The 21,144-nt window shown below is 43.9% G+C and overlaps 2 protein-coding genes and 1 pseudogene across 4 annotated transcripts; 2 read left to right on the top strand and 1 right to left on the bottom strand.

Moving 5' to 3' along the window:
- Positions 1-6,060: 6,060 nt before the first annotated feature.
- Positions 6,061-7,820, bottom strand: LYSET (lysosomal enzyme trafficking factor). 2 transcript variants are annotated; one of them, XM_080933193.1, is made up of 2 exons: positions 7,705-7,820; positions 6,061-6,869 (listed from the first exon to the last, which is right to left on the bottom strand). In XM_080933193.1, exon 2 carries the CDS (start codon positions 6,851-6,853, stop codon positions 6,458-6,460), a length of 396 nt encoding a protein of 131 aa, XP_080789319.1. In that variant the 5' UTR covers positions 6,854-6,869; positions 7,705-7,820; the 3' UTR covers positions 6,061-6,457. The 2 variants fall into 2 exon arrangements, with proteins under 2 accessions (XP_080789319.1, XP_080789318.1); XM_080933192.1 differs by lacking the exon at positions 7,705-7,820 and adding an exon at positions 7,302-7,671.
- On the top strand, positions 7,814-9,812 carry MOAP1 (modulator of apoptosis 1). The gene is made up of 2 exons (XM_080933179.1): positions 7,814-7,943; positions 8,098-9,812. Exon 2 carries the CDS (start codon positions 8,208-8,210, stop codon positions 9,261-9,263), a length of 1,056 nt encoding a protein of 351 aa, XP_080789305.1. The 5' UTR covers positions 7,814-7,943; positions 8,098-8,207; the 3' UTR covers positions 9,264-9,812.
- Positions 9,813-16,551: 6,739 nt separating this feature from the next.
- Positions 16,552-16,870, top strand: LOC308438679 (enhancer of rudimentary homolog; annotated as a pseudogene). Its single transcript has one exon. The product of its transcript is annotated as an enhancer of rudimentary homolog (transcript).
- The last annotated feature ends 4,274 nt before the right edge of the window (positions 16,871-21,144 follow it).

Below are 21,144 nucleotides of genomic sequence, written 5' to 3'. Positions count from 1 at the left end.
CAACAAAGGTCTGCCTGCATCTGCCTGTGTGTGTTGGGATTAAAGCCATTCATGCACCACCACCACCCAGAATCTTTTTTTTTTCTTTTTTCTTTTTTTTTAAGACAGTGTCACTACTTAGTCCAGTTAACCTAGAACTTGCTCCTTAGACTAGGCTGGCCTCAAACCCCTGAAGATCTGCCTCTGCCTCCACCACCAGTGCTGTGCTAAGATGCACAGCTACAAATTACATATGTAATTACAGATGATGTTACTGAGGATACTCAGTTTACACACCTTACTTTTTTTTAATGTCTTGCTTGGAGCATCAGCATTCCACCAAGCACTCTTAGGTAATCCAAACAGTTTCACCTAGGAAAAATTACTAATGGGCAGACAATCTTGTTTAATGATGTTTCTGATATTCAGTTGCTAACTTAAAACTCTAGATTTACATAATCCTTAAACAATTTGCTGGTATATAATTTAAAATAGTATATTTTAAGTAGTTTATATTGAGGGAGCTGCAGAGATGGTTCAGCAGTTAAGAGCACTGACTGTTCATGCAAGAGGACCTGGGTTCATTCACAACCCTCTGAAACTCCAGTCCTAGAGACCTGACTCCCTTATATTGGTATACAGATACATGAAGGGTAAAAATAGTTTCAAATGATAGCTCAACTTGCTCCTAGAATCTTTACATTTCCTTTGTCTAGTAAATTAGCTATAAATACATTTCAATATAGTATTTGTGCTTTAAAACATCAATATAGTGTTTTGAGGTTCTGGGCTATAGGTTTGATGGATCTTTTATTTGTTTTTAACACTCACTCCAATACTCTTACTGCTGAAATCAGCCGAAGACAAGCATAGCAAAGCACACCTACAATCTCACCACTTGGAGGCAAAGGCAAAGATCTTTAGTGCTGCCACCTTTTCTCAGGTGTGCCCTCATTCTTTTTTTCCTGACAGGTTCTCTGTATGTAGCTTTGGCTGGCCTGGAGTCTCAGAGATCTGCCTGCCTCATACCAACCCCCAGTGTTAGGCTTAAAGGTGTGTACTGCTGTGCATCTGCTGCTTTCTTGCTTTTTTTTTTACACTTTTTTAAAGATTTATTTATTTATTATATATAAGTACATACAGTGTAGCTGTCTTCACACACACCAGAAGAAGGCTTCAGATCCCATTACAGATGGTTGTGCGCTTATATGGTTGCTGGGATTTGAACTCAGGACCTCTGGAAGGGCAGTTAGTCAGTGCTCTTGACCGCTGAGCCATCTGTCCAGCTCTAGAATTGTGTTATGTAGTTCTAAAAGCCATTGCACTTTGTACTTGTTAAGCGGCTTAGGAAACTCTAATTTTCATGACTGAAACATGTATTGAGAACTCTAGCCAAGCATTTAATAAAAAACTTTGTTTATGAAAACTCTAGGGAAGTGGGGATAGGATAGGAGATTTCCAGGGGAATAATTGGTAAAGGGGATAACATCTGAAATGTAAATAAAAAATATCCAATAAAATAAAATTCTAAAACTGATGTAACAAAAACATTGAGGGACAGTTGAAATCTTGGCCTTGAAGAGAAAAATCACTAAATCCTGAGACCTGAGAGTTGGATTAAACTGAACACATGACAGACTAGGCCATACACTTAATAATAAATATGAGCTTTTGACTTTGTTCTCAAGGAAGAGTGAGCTATTTTAGTTTTTACAGTATGGTAAGAGAAGTATATGTTCATAAATACATTCTGAGCACCCACTGTGTGCCAGTTATTGTTGTAAGCACAGCAGCCATCACAATACATGACTTAAAAATCCAAGATTTTGAGGAAATGTACATATGATCGTGTGAGGATATGTAAGTACTGTGGGTTAAAGTAACACTGGGAAGAATGCTTGCTTTCAGTAGGTAGTCAGAATCTCAAGAAGGTGACATTTGAGCCAGAGGCATGGAGGGAGGCTTTATAACATTTCTGAAATAGTCAAGACCAGTGGAGCACAGCAAGGATTACATGTCTGTAATCCCAGTGCTCTGGAGGCAGAGGCAAGAGGGTCCTGAGTTGCATATTGTGAGGCTTGTCAGAAAGGGAAAAAGAAAAGATTAGTGTGCCTGGGGTAGAATGGAGCAGAAAGAACAGTAGGGAAATGACATGAAGGTATATAGAGTGCTGATATAGGACTTTTCTCTGTGTGGCCCTGGCTGTCCTAGAACTCCATCTATAGACCATGCTGGGATCAAAAGTGTGAGACAGCAGACCTGACCCAAGATAGGACCTCGAACTTGTAGATAAAGTTGTCCTTGAACTCTCGTCCTCCTGCCTCTTCTGAAGTGCTGGAATTATAAGCATTTGGCACAGTTGATACTAGACTTGAAAAACAGGTTTTGATGGGTTGACTTTGGCAGCTTGGTGTTAGACACGTTAAATTTCATGAGTCTGCTAGTAAATATATGATGAAGTATAACAGGCAGTGAAGGGAGGCCAAGTGTAGCGATTGCATGCAAGTGATCCCAGCTGCTTGGGAGCCTGAGGCAAAAGGACCAAGTGAGATTCCACTTCAGAGAAAAAAAAAGTTGATGGTGGATATTCAAGTGAAACTCTGAAGAAGGGTACTTAAAACCACAGGACTAGATGACATGACTAAGAACTAAGAACTGGAGAACACCAGCAGAGTTGGAGGAGATCCCCAAGAATTCCTCAAAGCAGCAGCAAGCAGCTATGAGGAAAAAGAAAAACCAGAGAATTATCTAGAACTGAGCTACTAAATACATACAGCTAGTGGCCACATGTGGCTGCTACTCTTGGTTTGTGACTTCTGAATGAGTACATGAAGTACAGGACATGAAGGAACATCCTAGATAGTGCTGACCCAAAAGCCAGCTGGAGAATGTATGTCAAGGGTCAGAGGGTCAGAAACTCCTCAAAAAGTAAGTCAAGATCCAGACCTGGCTGTTGAGTTCAGTGTTAATCACCAGTGACTCTGTGGACTTACTGATGAAGCTGAGCGGCTTTGGCAGAATGGGAAGCAAAAGTCTGAGAGAAGCAAAAACACAGGAAGAATTTAATATGAGGAAATGAGGACAAAACTTGTAAATGGCTTAAGTGAACTTTATGCAGAACATTTTTTGATACTGTTCCAAAGATAAGCACAGCTTCAATACCTGAATCTTCAGTAAATGCTACATTAAAAAAAAACAAAACAAAACACTGTGGACCAGTTCTGTGAACCCTAGCAGAAGCAACTGAAAAATGTTCAAGACAAAATGAGATAGAACCACCTCAATTGGTTCTTGACATTCTATGTGAGTTTTTTTTGTTTCTCAATACCTTACACCAAAAGAAACACTAACTGCAAAGTGATTTCCAGCCATAGTTGAAAATTATCTAGGACTTTATGTGTGGGAGGATTTGTAACATAGTGGTGCATTTTTGATGAAAGAATGAATAATGAAGTATCACAGTAATTACTTCTGCCAGGCACTTAAGAAAACACTAACCCTACCCATTCGGTACAGGCATTTGTGTGTTTCAGAGGAGCAGTGACTTATGTAAGCACTTCATCTCATGACTCCACCAAAAAAAAACTTTCTGTTCCTTAAAAAGATTGTAAAGTAGAATCAGATTCTATACTTCAGGGGATTTTTACTTTAAAGGTAATGACAGCTAAGTAAAAAGTGTGTACTAGAGAAAAAGGTGCCATAGATATTTCTGCAGCTAAACTATTTCCTGTGCCTGCACTTTTGGAAAACTAAAGTATTTCAGGGAAAAACTTCAATGGGATTGTTTCATTCCAGCTAGGATTGTAAATAAAATGACAATGGCGCTGTTGTTTGCAGAACTGCTTGTTGGCAAGAACTCGTGTTTTTGTTTTTTTAGCGGGGATTGGGGAGAGCCAAGCAATTTGGCCCACAGGAAACTGGAATCCCTAGCTACTTGGAGAGCTCCAGGCCAGTAAGAAAGACCATGTCCCCAAAACCTAAGTGGATAACACCTGAAAAACACACCCATGGTTGTCCTCTGCCCTCCACATATAGACTATGGCGCCCAACCTCACATTTGGGGGGAAAAAATGTAATTTTTTAAAAGATCAGATTAACCTTGTAAACTAACCAGTAATAATTAATTACATCTGGAAATGCCTTTAATCCCTGCAAAAGCAGTTGAGTCCTTGAGTTCAAAGCCAGCCTGGTCTACAGAACAAGTTTCAGGTCTGCCAGAACTACACAAAAAAGCCCTGTCTTGACAAAAGTAAAAAGTAAATTATTGCTACTTCTACACTAGCTAAAGAGGAATTGGTAATTTTTCCATAAGTACAGAGATGGGAACTGAAGCCAGATGGATATCCTGGGTTCAAATCTTGCTTAATCTGATTTTTTTTGGGGGGGAGGGGTGGTTTTGAGGCAGGGTTTCACTATGTAGCTGACTGTCCTAGAACTCACTACATAGACAATATTTACGGAGACCCACCTGCCTCTGACCTTGATGGATTACAGGAATGTGCCACCACACCCTGCCTATGGCTCATACTTAGCATGGCTTTTCCAGTTACTTACCCTGTCCATTGACAGGTTATTAATTCCTGAATGCTTCAAAGTCTTGGAAAACAGCACTTGTGCCAATATAACAGCTGCCTTAGTATTGGAGTGAAGAGTTGGTGTACTTGTAAAACATTTCTGCAGCATGCATACTAAAAGCACTCAAATGATGCACCTGATTGACAGACACAGATTTGCCAAACTGTTTCCCTGGAATACTGAATATATTACAGCAAAAGATGTTTTGCTTCAGCAACTAAATTGAGTTGTTTTTCAAGCTTGGAGAGGGTTGTTTGTTTGTGACAGGGTCTCTCTATAGCTCTGGCTGTCCTGGAACTTTTCATATAGACGAGGTGGCCTCCAGCTTAGAGATTCGCCTCTTTGCCTCTCAAGTGCTGGGATCAAGGCCTGTGCCACCACTGGAAGTTCTTAAAATAGATTCTTATGCTTTTGAGATAGTTTAGCCTTTTAAGATTAAAGTTTGAGCCAGGCGTGGTGTCACAGGCACATCTTTTCTTTAGCCTCTGAACTCTGGGAGGAAGTGTGTTGATCTGAGTATACATAGCAAGATTCAGGACAGCCAGAAAATGTCTCAAAAAAATAAATAAATAAATCTTGCTATGGAAAATCTTAGCCTCTCCGTTCAAATACAGCATAACGTGAGGCTCCTGAAAAACTTACAGAACTAGGGTTATAGCACAGTTGTTAAGGGTTGGCTAGTATGTACAAGGACATGAGTTTGATCTTTAGCACCACAAAAAGCTAGCAGATGGTACAATTTGAGAAAAAGCTTTCACTAAAACTCATTTTCATGTTTTGGTATGAGTAGTAGGCAGTATACACAGGTAAATAGTTGACATTTGTGCAGAGCATGGGCTGTTGTCAGTGGTGAGGAACTGCATCAGATTACAGTGCTATCTCATTCATTGGGTTGCTGTAGCTCTAAATCAATGACCCAAAACCATGGTTATTAAAATGGTGTAAAATGTGTTAGCACTACTGTCACTGGATAGCATGATCTCACCCAGAAAAGGCACAATCGCTTTAGTGATCTGTGCTGGTACATCTGGCATCTGTGCGTTATTTCCAGACTTCAACCATTTAGTCTGTTCAGTTCCTACACAGTTTGTCAAAGATTAGTGGTTTAGATAGCCATTATCCAAAAAAAAAAATCTGTGTATCTAAATATCAATCATTAATGGCTGGAAATATGGACATATAATTCAGTGGTAAGAGTACAAAAGATTGGTAGTGGCACAAACCTTTAATCCCAGCAGTTTGAAGCCAGACTGATCTACAGGGAAAGTTCCAGGACAGCCAGAGCACACAGAGTAATAACCCTGTCTCAGAAAACACAGCACAAAAGGCTTGGATTCAATTCCCAGCACTCTCCCCTAGCCACCTCCCACCCCAAAAGACAACCAGAAAGGTGATAGCCACCTCAGTAATTTTGTACCAGTCCCTTGTAAACTGAAAGCAAGCAAGCAGTAGTTGCAGCAGGATTAGTGTCTTAGTCTGAAGAACTTTAAAGCAAGCAAAGTAATTGTATAAAATTTAAATTTTATGATCATGGTCAGACCTTTTTACATTTACACAATGGAAATATTCATTATTTTCCCCAATGGAAAAATTTGCGAATCATACTATGTTGCACATAGAATAGAAATAAAAAAAAAATTTAGGTGCTTATTCAAGTTCCTAAAGACTGCAAATTACAAGCCACTATTTTGCTTCCAAAATCTGAAGTCATCAACATGATTGTGTAGTACTGTATTTCAGGCTTTACCTAAAAAGTCATTATTCAGATAAAATAGTCCTCTTGTCACTTTTTAAAGTCTCTGTTCCGCCACAACTTCCTGAGACCTGTGAAGAAACTGCAGTCTTGTGGTCAGCCACCATACAGTACTGACAGTCTTGTAATAAGGGAAAACGGTGACTGGCTTCATGTGTCAATCAGTTGGAGTCTGCTGATCTGATTAGAAGCCTTGACAAATGCCTGGTGACGATTGCAGATAACTGCCAAGCATATGGGGATAATACAGTAGCCCACCGTTTTGGGATCCGCTCTCGTACAAGAATAAAGGAACAAAAACATCTGTAAGTACGGTATTAAGAAAATAACTGTCCACAACCAAAAGGGCAGGGAAAGTAACCGCGCTTTCAAGGAGTGTGTCCATGTAGCTCCTTCCCTTGGCTCCTCAGGGTGCTGCTGAATGTGTTCCAAAGCCAACCTGTTGTAAGTCTCATTGATTTCAAAAACATAATAAAACGCTGCCACACTTGCTAGCAAATACAGTCCCACTCCAATCCATCCCATCCGCTGACGGAAGTTCATCATTCTCCATGCTCTGTGCCTTCAATGTAAACACATAAAAATTATAGTTAGGGTCTAGTAATGTTGCCATGGCAACTATTCCAAGTGTACTTGATTTAAATTCAAGAGTTCCGAAAAGCAGGAGCATTTTAAGATTTAACAGCTGAAAACAACTTACAGGTGGTTTTATATAACAATTGTGAGTACATAAAGTACTGGTTTCGGTACATATTGAGTGCTGGTATTTATGAGAACCCCACAGAGTGAATCATCACATCTTGCTTGAGCAGACCCAGTACACCTTCGTTTCAGATAATGAAACATATAGTTTCCCCACAGGACATTGCACTTGACAGTTGAAATGCTTTCTGGCTTAACACTATTATTTCAGACATGAGCATTGGGTTGGGTTCTACTCGTTAAACCAATATGAGTCCCCAAGTTAAGATGGTAACTCTTTCAAAACACTTACAGTGGTCCCGAAAATCTTCCTGTTCCCCCTGCAAGCGTGCAAGAGTCACTCAATTCTGAATAATCAGGTGCCTTTGGCATTTCAGAACAAGCAACCTTAAGAGAAACCCTCTCAGTCGCGCAGCTGAAGAAGGTGAGTGCGGCCTGCGAGAGCACGAGCTAGTAGTGATTAAGCTCTGCGTGACTACAGCTGGTCACGCGGCGGCGGCCCTCTGGAGCCCCAGGCTGGGGGGAACCACCTGGAGATGCCTGGCCACGGGACCTCCGCGCCCGCCCCCCACAGCACCCGCCGCCGTGCTTGGGCTGGGCAGCGGCGCCAGGCCTGGCCTGCAGAGCCCGGAGCTGGGCTCCCGGCTCGACGCCGGGCCAGCCTGGCAGCCAAGCTGAGCAGCCCCGGGTCTCACCTTCCTGTCCTGAGTGGCCCGCCCGCTCGCAGTCCCGGATACCGCCGCAGTTAGAGCTTCCGTCTTAGGCCGGAAACGCGCACCAGCCTCTCGTGACGTCAGGCTGGGAGGCGGTTGTCTGCTTTCTGTGGGGTTTGCAGCCGCGGTTCTGCCCTCGGCCGGGAGACGGGCACGAAGAGCCCGTGTTCCCCATCGACACGCTGGGGACGTGGTCCCCGGGTCTCCTGAAACCCGCAAAGGTCAGACGCCCTCTCCGGGACCTGAGTGGTGCATCTATAGGCTTGTGATTTGCAGGCCTAATGTCGTTTGTAAAAGAGCGCCGGAGGCGGGTGGGTGGAGGACCGTCTCGAGAATCAGACACCGTTAACTTACATGGATGCTCTGTCTTCTCAGGCTCCCGGACCTCTGCGTGTTAAAAAAGACGAGCACGTACATCACTGTGAGCGGTGGTGGTGGCGGCGGCGGCGCCCTAGTCGAATTAGGATTTAAATACTCTGGACACCATGACACTGAGACTCTTAGAAGACTGGTGCAGAGGGATGGATATGAACCCTCGGAAGGCACTACTGGTTGCCGGCATCCCTCCAACCTGCGGAGTGGCAGACATCGAGGAAGCCCTGCAGACTGGCCTTGCTCCCTTAGGGGAACACAGACTGCTTGGGAGGATGTTCAGGAGGGATGAGAACAAGAATGTAGCCTTGATTGGGCTTACAGTAGAAACTGGCAGTACCCTAGTCCCCAAGGAGATACCTGCAAAAGGAGGTGTCTGGAGAGTGATCTTTAAGCCTCCTGATGCTGATAATGACTTTTTATGCAGATTAAATGAGTTTTTAAAGGGAGAGGGCATGACAATGGATGAATTAACTAGAGTTCTTGGGAATCGGAATGACCCTCTCTGCCTAGACCAGGGCATGATGATCCCTGAAATTCGAGCACCCATGTTAGCACAGGCATTAAATGAGGCTCTTAAGCCTACCCTGCAGTATCTGAGGTACAAAAAGCTGAGTGTGTTCTCAGGCAGGGATCCTCCAGGACCAGGTGAAGAAGAATTTGAATCTTGGATGTTTCATACATCCCAAGTAATGAAAACATGGCAGGTGTCAGATGTAGAGAAAAGAAGGCGCTTGATAGAGAGCCTTAGAGGCCCAGCATTTGAAATTATTCGTGTCCTCAAGATAAACAACCCCTTCATTACAGTTGCAGAATGCCTGAAGACGCTTGAGACAATATTTGGGATTATTGATAACCCTAGGGCTTTGCAGGTCAAATACCTTACTACTTATCAGAAGGAAGATGAAAAGCTCTCTGCCTATGTTCTAAGGTTGGAGCCTTTATTACAGAAACTGGTGCAGAAAGGAGCAGTTGAGAAAGAAGTTGTGAATCAGGCTCGTCTAGACCAAGTTATTGCTGGGGCAGTCCACAAGTCAGTTCGACGAGAGCTTGGACTGCCAGAAGGTAGCCCAGCCCCAGGCTTATTGCAGTTGCTGACACTGATAAAAGATAAGGAGGCAGCTGAGGAAGAGGTCCTGCTTCGGGCTGAATTAGGATATTTCACTTGACCCACATGATGGAGGAGCTCATTGCAGTGATCAGCCCATCCCCACTTTGTGCTGCAAAGCAACTAGCCCTTGGTCGTGTTGTTCACCCTACTAAATGTCTCCCCAATGTTTTACTGGTATAAATGTTATTCTACTCTGATAATTATTTAAATCAAAAGATCATTCTGCTAGTACAGTGTTCCAGAAAGCCAGTGTTTACATGCATGTTTAATAGACGTGATGGTGCTGTCAGTTACCAACAGTTTACAGGTGTTTGTTGTCCACATTTATACTGAAGACCCTAAGCAAAGGCTAAGATATTTAGAATTTCTTTTATTATAAATCAGTTATTGATTTTGTGCAATCAAAAAGCACAACTGAGTGCTGTAGTAAATTCTACAACTATCTTTAGGTTTGTGATGTATCTGATGTGTTGCCAAAGGGCCTGCTTCTAAATATCATTTTCTTGGAGTCTTCAATAAATAAAGAAATGCTAATAATAAAATGTTTGATCTTTGTATCCATTGGAGTTCCAAGATACTACATTTGAACAAAACTAATTGTTTTGCTTTTGAGATAGTTTCTCTGTGTAGCACTAGCTGTGCTGGGACTCACTCTGTAGACCAGGCTAGTCTCCTGAATACTGGAATTAAAGGTCTGCACCACTGCACCTGGCTGAGCACAAGTTTTTATCGTGTGAATCTGAAAGCCACTGAAATTACAGACTTGGGTCTTTGGACTCTTGGCACCTAGGGGAGAGAAACTTGCTTGTTTGACACGAACCAGACTGTACACAAATGATGGCAAGTAACAGGCCTATCAATATGAATTTGAAGGGAGAAAGGAAAGATGAGGTTTTATGTGTTTTTTCAACCCTGGTGCTACACACGTATAATCCCAATGCTTAACAAGTAAAGACAAAATGAGGAATCAAGGCCAGCCCAAACTACAGTGTGAGACCTTGCCTCCAAAGACAAAATTCTACATACAGGGAAACCAAAATCACACCTAGGAAAATGGATGTAAGTTCAAGATGAAGCAAGTAGGGCTGGAAAGATGGCTCAGAAGTTAAGAGTGGACTGCTCTTCTAGAAGTCCTAAGTTCAATTCCCAGCAACCACATGGTGGCTCACAACCATCTGTAATGGGATCCAATGCCCTCTTCTGGTGTGTCTGAAGACAGTGACAGTGTACTCATACATAAAATAAAAAAATGTTTAAAAAGAAAAGATGAAGCAAGTAGTAATTAGAGCTGTTCTCATTCTTGCAAGGCTGGTGCTCTCTCCACTGCTAACGGAGGGAGCTTCACCAAGAATCAGGACCAGACTGGGTCACCATGTGTACATGTAGTCTTGGGTGCGTCGGAGTGCACTAGATTACTCTGAGTTAGGGATACGTGGCCCGTTTCCTTCTGTTTTCCACCACAGAACGGCATGTGGACTCGAGAGCTGTGATTCTGCTTGTGTTTGTCTAGTGGCTTAAGACACCTGCACCGTCCTGCAGGACACTCATGTGCTGTCTCTGTAAGAAGCTTCACATTTTGTATAGTAGACACACAAGCATTAATAAATGGCACACCTCTCCTGTATGTGAGACCCTGAGCTGAGGGAGTAAACTAATTCCTGCTCTGAAGGTTTATTCAGACTCAGTAATAAGGGCTGCCATTGGACATGTCCTTGGCCAGGGACTAAGTACTGGCTGAAGACCCTAAGTGCCAAGAAGCTAAGTCTTTTCCCAACTCCCATTTTATGAATACGATGAGACACAGAAAAGTTAACTTATCTGGGATTTTACAGGTAGTATTAGCCAACCCCTGCCCCTGGGTCTTTTTATTCTGGGTAGATCATTGGGAGGCACAGATTTTAAGTGCTTGTCTTTGACAGCTTAAATCCCATAACATTCGCAGTGGTGGCAGACAAATGGAGGAGGGGGCCACCTGATGCTATAGCTCTAGGGGTCTAGGATGCTGAACCCTTAACTAACCAGGCGCTTGAGTAGAATACTAAGTTATTGGGTAGGCCTCTTTACAAGTATTGCAGCTGTTGTGTAGACGTTGGAAGTTGGTATTTCTTTGCCCTTGACAAAGGCCAGTGTTAAAGCTTACAGGCCTCAGGGTGTCTGGGACTTGTAAAAAAATCACAGAAGCTCTCTGAAACCTCCAGTGACAAGGGCCTGCAGTTTTTCTTTTCTGCCTCTTTACAGCCTTCTCTCCTTCATCTCTGCCTCTTCAGTTGTCAAAACAGCCAGCCACACAGCATTTTTCAGCTCTGCCTGCCACACCACCATCTGCTGTTGCTGCCATTCTCCTGACTTTGTATTACCGTCTTAGCCTCACAACTCTTAGAAACAGGCAAGGATACACTTGAGTTATTGAGGAGGCAGCTCAAGAGGTTATCTCCTAGCTGACAAAGTGAGTTCAACATCCTAACTACAGGCTAAGGAAGGATATCTGTGCCACTTTCAGAAAACCTTACATGCAAATGAAGGATTGTGTTTGCACCAATCACAGCCTTGAACTAACACTAGCATCGCAGTCACAGCCAAGCTATCAGAGAAACTGTCCTTCCTTGAAAATGACTGTAGGGTCATGTAGGAGTCTCTGAGGGTGAGCTAGCAAACGTCTGATATAAGCTGAACCAGTCCTGGCTGAGGCTATACCTTGGGGAGCTGGAGCAAATTGGCTGCAGTTGTGTTTAAGGTGTTCATGCAATGTTCCAAACAGATGTCATATGGATAACTGGGGGGCTTTTTGACAGTCCTTTAGCTCAAAGCAGCCAAGAACAGTGGGTGAGTCCAGCAACTGGTGATTGAAAAGTCACATGGCCCCATCAGCAGGAGTGCTTACAATTTTTTTTAAAAGAACGTATTAACAGTGATTTTAGCAGAGCTTTAACAATGTTTAACACCTGCTGAGTGTCCCCATGGTCTCCTTATCAAAGTGACAGGCCAGGATTTACATTTACCCACTGCCAGCCCTTGATCTTTGTTTTTCATGTTATGTGGGGATATGTGTGCATCATATTCATGCAGCGCCTGTAGAAGCCAGAAGAGAGCGGTGGATCCTCCTGAGACTGGAGTCAGACCGTTGTGAGTCACCATAGGATGCCAGAAACAACCCGGAACCTGTACAGGAGCAGTAAATGTTCTTCACTGTTAAACCATCATCTCCTCAGCCCCCAGAGTCGGTTTGTTCTTAAGCTGTTTGGTTACCTTGTTAACTTCTCATAGGAACCTGTCAAAAACAAAAAACAAAAACGGTTTCCATTCTACAGACAGGAAGCTTAAGGTTCAAGATGATTCATTCAGTGCCAGGAGTGTTTCTTTAAAAAAATAAAATCTATTTTAGACATATAAACATTTGCTTACATGCATGTATATGCAAACACATGTGCATGCCCAGTGTCTGAAGAAGCCAGAAGAAAATCATGTAACTCTGGAACTGAGTTACACAAGATTATTTGCTGCCCTGAACATGCTGGGAAGGGTCCTCTACAAAAGCAGCAGGTCCTCTTACCTGCTGAGCCACCTCTCCAGCCCACAGACAGCTTTTCTTCCACATCTATCTGGTGAATACTATGTAATTGAGGAACTAAAAAGGAGTTATACTTCTTTTATATAAATTGAGAAATAATAAAAGCACATATGCCTCTTTAAACAGCCATGTTGACACATTATGACACCAAAATGCCATGTTTACATACAAGGTCTTGAAGGGGAATTTCAGATGGTGCTATGTCCTCAGCCAGGGGACTTTCGGGAAGAGCTTCCACAGAGCTACAGAGTAAGCCTCCTAATGATAGTTCCAACACAAAGGAAATACCTGGGGGTTGTCAGTGTTAATGAAGTTTGAGTAAATATGGGAGAGAAGGTGAATCTTCATAGAAGAATGCCAAATAATTCATGTGACTGTTTTACCCTCTAGGAACTCTGTTCTGTGACAAAAGACTTTGGGTTTTTTGTTGTTGGTGGTTTTGTTGTTTTGTTTTGGCTTACTGTTTCAGAGGAACGCTATGCTATGACATCAGGCTGCAAGATCAGGAAGCTGGCTGGTCACAGTTTACCATTCAGGTAGCCCAGAAAGCTAACTGGATGTAAGATAAGGCTATAAACTCTCCAAGTAGGTTCCCAGTAAGCGTGGATCCTCCAGCAAGGTTCCCCGATGTTCCTCCAAACAGTGCCATCATCTGGGGAACACGTGTGAATTCCTGAGCCTTTGGGAGACATTTGTCATTTAAACCACCCCTGGAAGCATCATTTATCATTTTCCTTTCCCTTTGCATGTAGGCTCAACTTAGTTGTAGGGAGCTACGCTGTGCTGTGCCCCAAAGATGGCGCCGACCTCGACCTCCGCCCTCCGCCTTCCCGATGGTGAGCCTCCCCGTGATAAACAACTCCCTATTTGGACGCACCTGCCTGGCTCCTTAACTTCCGCATGGTTACAACCTATCTGCATTGCCCACGTGGCAGCTTATGGTTTGCCAGTCTAGAGTATTTAGCCTGCTCCCTTCCCTCCCCGGGAGTGGAGACAGAGTCTGAAGCTGAAGAAGAAGCTTGTACAAGGATCCTGAATAAACTGCTAGAAGAAGACCTTCCCCGGGTCGTGTCTTCCTTGCTGGTCGAGGTGGGGCGCGACACTTAGTGACTTCTTTCTAAGGATGAGCTTGTGGAAAGGGACAGCAGTAACTTTTCCTTGGAAAACCTGGCTAATGCTACATTAACTTCAGTGGTATCACTGTGAGGCCGTCTGGACCCCTGGTGCAATGTGATAAAGCCATAACCCAGGCTAATTATGAGAAATGCACCATAGAAGCCCAATTGACATTTTCTTAAAGAATTGAAAAAAAATTACCCCAAATCAGAGGCAACTAAGGAACCATAGGAAATCCATGTAATGTGCCCTGGGGCTGACCTTGGAACACAGAAGATACTAGTGAAACCACTAAACCCAGAGCTGGGGAAGTGGCTCCATTGCTAAGAGCACATGTTGCTTTTTCAGAGGAAAAGGACCTGGGTTTGGCTCCCAGCACCCACAGGGTGGCTCACATCCACGAATAACTCCAGTTCCAGGCAAGCCAATGCCCTCTAACTTCCATAGACACCTGGCATGCATGTGGTAAGCATACATACTGGCAGGTAAAACACACACATAGATCTAAAAATAAAAGACTCTCCCAGAATCCTGGCTGTCCTAGCTAGATTCTCCCATGAAGGGGTTTATTTGGTTTACAAGAAGCCAAGGCAGGAACTCCAGGCAGGAGCTTAAAGCACAAACCACAGAAGAAGGCTGCTCTATCAACTTATTTTCATGGCTTGCTTAGCTTGCATTTTTATACACCCCGGGACCCACCACAATGGGCTGGGTCTTCGTTATCAGTCAAGAAAATGCCCCCACAGACTGGCCCTGTAGGCCAGTCCAATAGGAGCATCTTCTGTCTGGAGTTTTCCTCTTCCTAGATGACTCTAGCTGTGTCGACCTGCGTGGCACTGACCAGTACTGTGCCATTGTTTTCCTCAGAGTGCACAGATGCACAGGTGTAAAGTTACATTAGGGTGTAAGGGTCCATGATTCACAGAAGAATGGCACCCTGGACTCAAAGATAGACACCCCCCCCTGAGCTCAAAGGCACCATTTAAAGCACATAAGGGGAATTCCAAGGTAGGTGACCTTATCTTGCTCTATCTCTTCGGGACATTCCAAAACCAGTATGCGGCCTGAGGACTGGAATCTGTTGCTGACCCATTGTCCTTGCTTCAGGTCAGGTGAGGCAGTTTCTGACTACTCGCCTGAAGCCAGGGATTCTAGGCCTGATCTCTTGAACTTGAAACCTGTCATAGAACCCACCTGTCTCCTGGAGGGAAGGGAGGTGAGTGTGTAGGAACTCTGCACTGACCGGGACTGACTGTAAAGTTTAAAACATAAGTAAAATTGTTCACACTCATTAAGTCTTCACATGGAAACAAAGGACCCCACCAGTCCAATCAGAGTCACAGAGAACCACCTTTCCAAGTCCTGCACTTAACACCACTAAATGATACAGAACACTGAATAGATCCAGACCCGCCAGAGCAGAATCGATCTCTATGAGTTCAAGGCCAGCCTGGTCTACACAGCGAGTTCCAGACCAGTGGTTACATAGGGAGACCCTGTCCGAAAATACAAATGTTCTATTTCTGCTTTGCTCCAATGACGACTTCCTATTTGTGTAATGTTGCAGAGGTTGGACAAATAAAGTATATGAAACAAAGGACATAAAATACAAAACCATTTCTTCTAAGTTTTGTTGGGAGTTATTCACATGTAAAGCTAGGTGAAATGATTCCTCCTTAGGGAGTGGCTAAGCCAGCTACCCAGGATTCCTCCCAGAGCAGGAGACAGGTCCAGCCTGGGAAACTGCCTGGAGTTTTTGAGCTTCCTGCAGATGAAGGCAGCTGGAGGGATAGGTGTTCCCATCTTCCAGAAACTCTGGACATGTGCTGTCCTCCTAAAAACAACCGCCCGACATTTGTTGGAGGATTTTTTTTCCCCAGCCTAGTGGCTCAGCTACTGATTAGAGGTGAGCAGATGCCAGCCTATAAGCTGCATTCTTCCTGGCTGTACCCTGGCACGTGACACTGCAGTAGATTGTCTAGATTTCAGCTCCCAACTTCCCACTGACATGTGCACTCTCCTAGTCCGGCTAGGTCCTCCTCATAGGTCTGGTCACTCCAGTTTTGTAACAATGCCTTTCTTGTTTGGTCATTTGTTGCAGTGGTGGGCATTGAACCCAGGACCTTTTGCCTGCTAGGCAAGCACTCTGTTGCTCAGCTATAGCCCCTGCACCCTGCTTTCCCAGTTTTTCATACTTGTATGCAAGCCTGCCACTCCCCAAACTATAACTATTCAGGACCGCTCAGTTCCTTTGGGCTAGGATCTAGTCGGGGTGTTGTGGAGTTGCTTGCGAAGTGATGTCACGGGCCTCAGCTCGAAGACCCGGAAGCTGTGTGAGGCTCTTCACCCGTCCAGCTATTGCTGCTGAGTCAGCTCACGCCACGCCGTTTCCTAGCACCCAAAATTTGTCTGCTGGGACTGTCCGGGTGAGCAGGGTTTTTATTCCAAGGAGCTGTGCTGTGTTTGCTTCATAATGGAGCATGGGCAGTTCCTGTTAAATGCGCCTCCGGAGACATATGGCCATATTTGGGGATAGAGGACTTTATCTGATGCCCAACTCCAAAGACCTTTAACACCGCCCCAGGAGGATTGGCTGTTGGCGGTGCGGCTGAGCTCTTCTTGTGCAACGGCGGAGGTGTTAGCTGCGGCTGCATTTGGCGAGATGTCTCACACCATTTTGCTGGTACAGCCTACCAAGAGGCCAGAAAGGCAGGACTTACACGCTATGAATCTGCAAATGAATGCATGGGAGGTGTTTGTAAAATGTATGAAGAACACTGCAGAGAATGATTCCCAACAGCCCTTCCATCTCATATGACATCAGTCAGTTGTTTGATTTTATTGACGATCTGGCAGATCTCAGCTGTCTTTTTACTGAGCCGATACACAGACAAACCAAATGTATAACAAAGACTGGATCAAGAAGATCTTATGTGCTCCTCCATCGACAGGCCCAACAGGCCCAACAGGCTGGGAAGTAACTGAGTTGGAAGCACAGGGGCTGGGGTGGACTTGGAGCAGGTGTGTACAGCGTGCTGTAGTGAGCCTTTTGTATGATGGCGATGGTGATTCTGTTTCCACGTTATCACACTCGAGCCAAGAGCGAATGTCTGACATGAACCATGAGTGATCTTTTCACTCTGATGCCATCATTGTCCCTTTGCTCCTTTAGTTTTAATTTTTTTTAACTTAAACATTTTAATGATAATTCAGATAGAAAGCAGTGTTTGCCATTTAAGATTGGTTCCAGTCCTTGAAACTCCAAGTCTGCTTTATAGCCATGAAGCACTAACCCTTCGCGGGGGGGGGGGGGGGGTGGGGGTGGGGTGGAGGGGGGGTGGGTAGGGCCAAGGTTAGCTATGACCTCCGGGAAAGTCTTAGTGAAAAATAAAGAAATGTTCTGTAGTTGTAAAACAAGCAAACAAACACTGCCCCAACCCATATTGATTGTGAAAATAAGACAGACCTATCCTGTGAGTAGGCACTGTTAAGTGTAATGGTTCGGAGAGATCTGCGTGCATCTGAACAGCTGACCTTCTCAGCCTTTTTTTTTTTTTTTTTTTTTTTTTTTTCTTTTTAACTTGAAATCTGCTAGAAAAAAATAGCAACCCCAAAACCTAGCTCTTTAACTTTTTCTTTCTTTCTTTCTTTCTTTCTTTTCTTTTCTTTTTTTTCTGCCTGCTTTTTTTTATTTGAAAGGCAGTGTAGGAGATTGAACTCAGTGTGCTCTCAGTCTAAACACACTCTGATGGTGTGCTGTGCATGCCCCGGGTCCTACACACTCTGTTTCATGTATAATGAATTCATCCCATGGGCAAATACAAGCCTGCCCTAGGAAGAAGGCTTGTTTTTTTTTTTTTTTTTTTTTTTTTGTTTTTTTTGTTTATTTGTTTGTTTGTTTGTTTTTCTTTTGGTAATTATTTTTTATTGGATATTCTCTGTATTTACATTTCAAATGTTATTCCCTTTCCTCCACTCCCATCCCCCCCTTCACCTTACTTCCATGAAGGTGTTCCCTCTCCCAAACACTCTCTTCCCCTCAGTGCCTACACTGGGAAAACACACCTTCACTGGACCAAAGGCCTCCTCTCCCGTTGATGCCAGACAATGCCATCCTCTGCTGCATCTGCAACTGGAGCCATGGGTCCCTCCATGTGTGCTCAATGGTTGGTGTTTTAGTCCATGGGAGTTCTAGAGGGTTCGGTTGGTTGATAATGTTGTTCTTCCCATGGAGTGAAGGCTTGTTTTCATCATGGAAGAAACACACTACAAATTCAGGAACTTTCTTACTCAGCACAGGAGGCCCTCTGTTATCGAACTGAGTCCAAGAGCCTGACGGAACTGATGTTCCTCAGCCCCTTTTCTGACAACCACAAAGAATGTGGCTTCTTCCTGGGGTTGTATATACTCATGAACACTCCCAAACTACAAAAGAAAAGTGTCCCTCCCTCTGGGTACTTATGAAAAGTTAAACAATCAAGTTTGTATACAAAAAGAAGAAGAAGAAGAAGAAGAAGAAGAAGAAGAAGAAGAAGAAGAAGAAGAAGAAGAAGAAGAAGAAGAAGAAGAAGAAGAAGAAGAAGAAGAGGAGGAGGAGGAGGAGGAGGAGGAGGAGAAAGTAGAAGAGGAGGAAGAAGATGAGGAGAAAGGGGGAGGGGAGGAGGAGAAGAAAAAGAAGAAGCCTCAAACGATGCTCCACTGTCAGAATATGGATGGATCACTGGCAGGGATGAGGATGCCTCTCAGCAATGGACTGCTTGCCTACTAGCATAAAAAGCCCTGAGTTCCATCTGCAGGACAAAGGAAAACAAAACAGAAAGCAAAAAAGAAAAAGGGCAGCCACCAGAAACAATGACTTAACCAAATTCTTAAGAAAATGGCTGCATCTAGAGAAGATCATCCTGAGTGAGGTAACCCAGTCACAAAAGAACAGACATAATATGCAGTCACTGATAGTGGGATGCTAACCCCAGAGGCTTGCACTCCCCCAGAAACAACTCACAGACTGTATGAAGTCCAAGAAATAAAGAAAACAAAAAATATACATATATTCACAAAACAAGAAGACTTTGACTATTTCCATGTTGCGTTTTGTTTTGCATGTACTTTACGCTTATTGCAACTAGTACGTTTTCAATGCATACTGTCAAGCCCTTGAAAAAAATCAAGTACTGACTAAAAAAACATATTCACATGGTTTTATGTAAAATTTATTTTAATGTCTGAAAAAACAGTACTGACAAAAATGTATAATTTTAAGCAAAAAATGTTTAAAATCTTTACATTTATCTTTGTTTTGCAAAATAAAGTCGTTTAAAAAAAAGGGGAGGGATCGAGGGAGGAGAAAGGGAAGAAGGAAGGAAGGAAGGAAGGGAGGGAAGGAGGAAAGAAGAAAGGAAGGAAGGAAGAAAAGAAGGAAGGAAGGAAGGAAGGAAGGAAGGAAGGAAGGAAGGAAGGAAGGAAGGAAGGAAGGAAAACTTCAAAGCATCCTGGTGGGGTTGTGTGCTATTCACAGTGTGGCCACAGTGTGGTGCCACTCTAGCAGGTAGAAAGAAACAGCCTCCCGTCAGCCAGGGCACCACAGCTGGCTGAGATGTCTTAGAAGTTCTTGGGCTGCAGAATATTTGGGGGCTTATAATCAATTTTGCAGACAGATTGGCTGAGATAAAATAATCTGAGAAGCCAGGCACTGCGATGGTGTTTGGTATTAGCCCAAGAGCGAGAGCGAAAGCTTCCGCAATTCATAATGCTACACTGTACTCTGAGGGTCCAGCCCTCAAATCTAGAATTATTCTCAGGAGAAAGACATTCTTGAATTTTACAGTTTTAGATGGCGCCTGTCCCAGAATTCCATTATTTGCTCTTAATTCGGCTGATTAGGCCAGACTGAACCCACTGCCTCTCATGAGAAGTACAGCCAGCCCCCATTCCCACCCTCTTTAGCCTTGGCTTCCACGGCTGGCGATTCTACCCACTGGGAATCAAAGGTGCCTGGGGGAAGAATGTGCCTAGAACTGGGGAAATGGGCCAGTAGTTAAAAATTCTTGCTCAGGGGAGAGGTAGTACAGTTTTAGTCTCAGCTCTTGGGAGGTAGAGGCAGGAAGATCTCCGTGATTTTGAGGCCAGACTGGTGAGCTGAGAGTGGGGAAAGGAAAAAAAAAGTCATTGCTGTTTGACTATGGGATCAGCACACACATAGCAGGCCATAATAGTGTCAGAACCCAGGAAACAAGTAGGGTATGATCTTGATCGCTGTGGTAACCTCAAGGTTGTCAGAAGAAGAGACTGGGGAATCAAGAGGATTTCCTGGATCCCAAATCAGCTGAGAAAATGAGGCTCCAAGTTCAGGAGCTGCTTCATACTTTTGAAATGATTTAAAGTAGGTCATGTAAAGAGCTGTTGGTATTGCACTGGTTTTGATTACTTATACTACCGAATACAATGTAAACATGATGTAAATGATTGTTACGTTGTATTGTTCAGGAAACAGTGGCAAGGGGGAAATACATGCATGTTCATTGTAGCCACATTAAAAAAAAAAGATTTATTACCTATGCAGTGTTCTGCCTGCATATATTCCGGCACACCAGACCAGAAGAGGGCACTGGGTCTGATTACAGATGGTTGTGAGCCACCATGTTGGGAACTGAAGAGCGGCCAACGTCACTCTTAAACTCTGAGCCATCGCTTCAGCCACTCACACACAATTTTTAAAGATTTATTTGTTTTCTGTTCCCGTGCCTGTACATGCATGCTCTTGTGAATGCCACCCAACAGTACATCTATAGAAATGTGCTTGCAAGACTTAGTTCTATCCTTCCACTGCGTGGGTCTCAAAGAATCAAATACAGGCATGTCAGCTTGTGCCTAATCCTGTGTGTGTATGTGTGTGTGTGTGTGTGTGTGTGTGTGTTCAAATCAGTCTTCCAGGGATGTCAAGAGGTGCTACTTATAAAGTACCTCAAACCTTACAATCTGCATGGTGTGCTTTGAACAAGATCCGGTTTGACGTGGGTGTCACCTTCCTCCTTTACGCCAGGGTGCAGCCACTCCGGGCCTGAAGAACCAACGGGTGTCTGTGATGAGGGGGCGAGCCGGAATTTCTCAATAAGGTTCCCTTTCTCGAGCCCTGAGAAGGTCTGTATGTTTTGAAAACTGGCGAGCTGGAAAGGGTCACACCTTCTCTCCAGATATAATGTCCCCATCCCGAGGTTAACAAGGCAATGGTATATCAATCAGCAGAGCCCTCTTAGTG

Source organism: Micromys minutus (genome assembly GCF_963924665.1).
Source record: "Micromys minutus genome assembly, chromosome: 1".
Lineage (NCBI taxonomy): Eukaryota > Metazoa > Chordata > Mammalia > Rodentia > Muridae > Micromys > Micromys minutus.
This window is presented reverse-complemented; position numbering and strand designations above follow the sequence as displayed.